The following is a 5,038-nucleotide window of genomic DNA, read 5'->3' as shown; positions in this document are numbered from 1 at the left end:
AAGTGGTATATATATATATATATATATATATATATATATATCCAAGTTCATCAACCCCCGGGAAGAGGCTGAACATTGCACAAGAGTTTTTTTTTTTTTCATGATAGCATTTAATAAAAGCAATATTGGTACCTAAAAAGTGGAATACAGTGGCTTGTTATATCCACACACATACACCAAAAAAGATTTAATTTGTTATAAGACTACGTGATATATGCATCTTCATTTTAATAGATAAGAAGCTCCACAGTTGTGTAAATAAAATAGCACTAATTCATTCATATAAATCACAATACACGAACAAACGCACAAGGCCACGGAAATACACGTGATCACTGCATTTTCTAGCTTCATTATTCTCACTCTAATAATGTATCATTATACACATATAATAGTATAGTATACTTTATCTTCTATTTAAATAATTAAAGAGTAGGGTAAATTAATCAAGCCTTCACTTTAATCCTTGCCCTTAGAACCTTTATTCCTCGGTATATCCTTTTGGGATAAATATACTAACACATAATGTGTGACTTTTCAGTAAGAAAAAGTGAAAAAGAAAAAAAGAAAAAAAAAAGAAGAGAGGATTCATGCCTGCCTACTAATATTTTAGTGATTAATTCAATAATAGTTAACTATTTCTATAACGGTCCTCTGGATTTGCGATGCCGCACTATAATATAATAAAGCTAATATAACATGTATCCATGAAATTCCTTCACTCTTTTTATGTTTAATCATTGTAAACCATGTCAGTTTAGAAGAATTTTATATACGCAATCAAACATTATTCATTAAAAGTGATTAACTTCATATTTACTATCTTATATCTATCTATATATATATATATATATATATATATATATATATATATATATGTTTTATTGATAACATTTCTGATCAAATACATTTGATACATAATCATCAAGGAGTTGTGACCATTATTACGACAATGTGAGTGTGAGCACCACTGAGATAACAAGTTGGTAAGTAAGAACAAACTATATAATTTTGCTAATTACATGTCCAATTTATTTTAACAATCAATAACGAGATAACTGTTCTAGCACTCTTTAAAATTTAGGGTACATTACCTCCTATATAATAAATTTGATTATATATAAATCTAATATGAAATAAATGTTTGTATAATTTAGTTAAATATAGATTATTGTGTTGTGTTGTGTTGAGTTTTAAGTATTTTTTATTCTTTTGAAAATATAGCTAACTTGAAAAATATCTCCATAATTTTGCAATACATTTAATGCGTGTTACAAAAATTATTTTTATCCACACTTTATCTATAGATTACATTAGTTAAAAAAAATGGTTATTTATATATTAATGTTGAATAAAATAGTTCTATTACATAATGATGCTTCATAAAAAAATATTTTATCTTCTAGTTTCATGAGAATAGCGAAACAATTTCTACGTAGATATACTTGTGATATACTTAAGTTTCATATCTACTGTGATGAGATAAAATGGTCAGGAATGCTATGTGGATAGAGGGCATAAAAGGATGCAAGTCATGGATGTGATTCAAGAGTGGTTTAACTCTTGAAAGATCTAAAAGAAACAACTACTAACTAATTTGGGTTATTCTAAGTAGTTAGTTCCCTAGTCTGCAAAACTTTTAAATGAAATTTTGATCCCTGATAAATTAGCACTTCACCTACATAAAAAGAAAACAACTACTCTTGAAAGATCTACTCATGAGTTTTGTTTCGGTTAGTACTTGTAGGGGTTTCAGTAAAATCATACTCTTTTTGGGACTCACTGAAAATGATTTTTGTATGTAAATATAATCCTTGTTGTTGGAGAGGTTTATTCTGATTTAGAATTCGTACCTTATTTCGTACCGCGCCTATGAATATGCCCTTTAATTCTATGCTTATGTTTAATTATATATAAAAAAAATTAATTTTAACCCAACTATCTACTAAAATGATAATTTTACATGAATCAAAGATTAATAAAATAGCACACATTTTGTAGTTGAATTCACAACTTAAGAATTCCCTCTTACACATCCTTGTGTTTTTTAAGTTAAAAAAAAATGGCATGTAATTCTAACATTACCCATTATTACTGCAACTATTATACAAAAATGAAATTGAGTACATATAAAGGAGAATGTTGATGTGTGTAAGCTGTAACATTTCAAGTCTGTGAAAATGATGACTTGAAAAAACACTACATCAGTCACCATAAAAGATTAAACATTAAACTCAAAAAAGTTAAAGGCCAAAAATGAAAAGAAAAGAAAAGGATTTTAAGTAAGCAAGAAGTCAATCAAACAAATCCCTAACAAATTAAAAAAAAAAAAGGTAAAGAAGTACTATATGGCTAGAAATTAAATTAGGAAAAGTTGCACGGAGAAGTCTATTCTACTCTAGAATTGAAGCGGACTAGATTAGGTGGCCAAAATGGGGACCCAGTTGCTGATGGATCAAGTAATCCTGACCGTTGGATGAGACATCAAACATAATGCTCTGGTGATGGTGATGATGAAGCAGTTGCTGCTGATGTTGTTGCTGGGCCTGCATCATCTCCTTTTGGCGCCGCAACTCCAGAACCTTCCGGTGCGAGTTTGAGTGCTTAGTCAGCACGAAAGTCGGGCTGGCAGCCGGCCTATACTCAGGCACCAGCCGGCCCGACTTATACCTCACTCCGCATGCATTGCACAATGTCTTTGGGCCCATGGGCCCTGTCCGCCACTGAGGTGTCTTGTCTGTGGCGCAATGCAGGCACTTCCTGCCCTCCCCTTCTTCATCTCTGCTGTCCTTCTTCCTTGCCACGGGCTTCTTGGGAAGAGCCATGGGCTCGGGCTGGGAAGATGATGTGGTTGGGGACACCACGAGGAGGCGGGAGTTCCAGTTGCATGTAGGCCCACGCGAGCGCTTGCTTCGGGCCTTAGCTGGAACCGACAGTTGTGGGTTGAGTATTGAGTTGGCTCGGTTGGGCTCGACTTGGTGGTGGAATTCACGGGCCTCGGTGTCGCTTCGGGCCTTTATGCCTGATATGAGCTGCATCCTCTGCAGGTCCTCGCTCGAAAATGATTCCTCGGTGAAATTGGACAACCATTCCAGTTCAGCAAGATCATCGTACTGTTTTTCCAAATTAGAAATATATTATTATTATTATTACTCTTTCGATGTAAAAGGAAACAAGTTAAGGGAAATTTCAGGAATTTTGTTGTATGTGTTGGACGTGAGAACTAAGTCATACTTAATTTCATATTTATTTATATAAAATGATGAATTAACAGAATAAAACAATAAAAATTGGTTATATACCGGGACGGAGAGGTCGGCGGTCAGGAAATTGGGGTTCGAGGAAGAGGAATTGATGCTGTCAAGGGCAGTGGGGGAGGAGTGGGTGGAGTTGGTGGTGGTGTTGGGAATAAACGGAGCAGTAGCTGCTTCTTCGTTCGAGAAATCAAAGAATTCCTCAACCATGAAATGCTCAGAACTAGGGGTATTATTGTCTTGCTGCTGCTCAAACAACTCTTGAGCTTCCATCGCCACAAATTCAACAATTCTTCCTTCTTTTCTTGTTTCTTTTTAAATCTAAGTGATGAGAAAGTGAGAGAGAAAAAACACACTAGTAGTTACAACTTAGAAGGTTTATATGCCTCTGAAAAGGACCCATTGCTATGGACCCTAGCTAGTTACCTTATATTTAAATACCATGGATTATATTATTTATCAATTATAATATTATTAACAATTAAATACATAAGTACTACTATACATACATTGGAATGGGTACAAACGTAGCTTCCTCTTATTTATTTCTGAAGATCCGTAAAAAGACTTGCTATGGAGACACCAATATCTAACCTTTGCTTTTTCAACTAGATTTAGCTTTGATTTCTCCTTTATTTAATTAAGCCTTTGCTAATCATGGAATCAAATCTGAACCCCCAACCTATCATAGTAACTCCTTAATTCTAAAGTGAAGAGCAGTAATTTTTTTAGTTGGTAATTATAACTATATTTATTTGTATTGACACTTAAAATTTGAACAACTTGGTTGATCGAGTGGCCAATTTATTTATTATTTAAGTATTAAAAATTTAAATTTTATCTTTTATATATATAACAATTCATTAGGGAATAACAAATTCTTAAAAGAACTTGACAACTTTATCACTTGATTTCTTAACTAATAAAAGCATTTTATTGTCAGTTGTCTGTCCTTAAGTAGATGACTTGCGACTAAAAGATTAGATATCACATTTGACCACGGTAAATATATACTCTCTGGGGAAAAAAATTGAGCAACTTAGCATAGGGCCAAACTGTTATTTAGTATTTGTCTTCTATTGGCTATTGCAGCTGATAGAGACAGTGGTGGGGCAAAACGGATATGGTAGCTTGTGATGATTACTAGGGTAATTGAATTGAATTCCATCATGGTAAAAATAAAATAAAATAAAATTGACTTGGACATACAAAACGTGGGTGTGGTCCTGTAGAATGCATAAATATCTTACATATATAAAAATGCACTCTAATTTATTACCGTAAATTTATAATTATTATGACCATCAAATATTTATTAATAATTTAATATCACTCGATGGATAGAAGCCGAGCAAAAGCATCAAAAGTTTCGATGGCTTAATCTTTTTATTGCTTTCCAAGCTGTCAATTGCTGACTTAATTAAAAGTTTTTCAGTAAAATGAGTTGTCAAAGAATCTTTATCTGACCAAGCTATTATCTTATACTAATGATCAATTATGCAAGTTAAATCCCAATTAATAGCTATTTATCCTTTAATTTATTAACTCTAAGGTGAGATCAGAAGCAGCTAGCCAGCACTCGTAGCTCATTTGTTTTACTTAACATATTTCATAATTAATAAAAGGAGAAAAAAAAAAAGAAAAATAGCATATATATTGCCCCACATCCATTCACCACAAGAATTTTTTGGTGATGATAACATTTAATAAAAGCAATGCTGGTACCTACCAAAAAGATAGAATGCAACATTGCTAGTAGTGTGAATGGAGTGTATTGTTACTAA

General features: G+C 32.8%; 1 protein-coding gene across 1 annotated transcript; it reads right to left on the bottom strand.

Annotated features, from left to right (window-relative positions):
• Positions 1–2,056: 2,056 nt before the first annotated feature.
• LOC112784671 (GATA transcription factor 9) lies at positions 2,057–3,663 on the bottom strand. Its single transcript, XM_025827962.3, has 2 exons — positions 3,303–3,663; positions 2,057–3,113 (listed from the first exon to the last, which is right to left on the bottom strand). The coding sequence occupies exons 1-2, from the start codon at positions 3,525–3,527 to the stop codon at positions 2,415–2,417; spliced, it is 924 nt and encodes a 307-aa protein (XP_025683747.1). The 5' UTR covers positions 3,528–3,663; the 3' UTR covers positions 2,057–2,414.
• Positions 3,664–5,038: the final 1,375 nt, after the last annotated feature.

This window comes from Arachis hypogaea, chromosome 20 (genome assembly GCF_003086295.3).
Source record: "Arachis hypogaea cultivar Tifrunner chromosome 20, arahy.Tifrunner.gnm2.J5K5, whole genome shotgun sequence".
NCBI classification, from domain to species: Eukaryota; Viridiplantae; Streptophyta; class Magnoliopsida; order Fabales; family Fabaceae; genus Arachis; species Arachis hypogaea.
Note: the sequence above shows the minus strand (reverse complement) of the source record. Positions and strands in the feature narration are given on the sequence as shown.

Bases quoted from the DNA above. Each gene is read 5' to 3' on its own strand.
- LOC112784671 (XM_025827962.3), bottom strand. From the start codon at position 3,527: ATGGAAGCTCAAGAGTTGTTTGAGCAGCAGCAAGACAATAATACCCCT. The intron at 3,114-3,302 runs GTATATAACCAA...TTGGAAAAACAG, and splicing joins CCGCCGACCTCTCCGTCCCG to TACGATGATCTTGCTGAACT.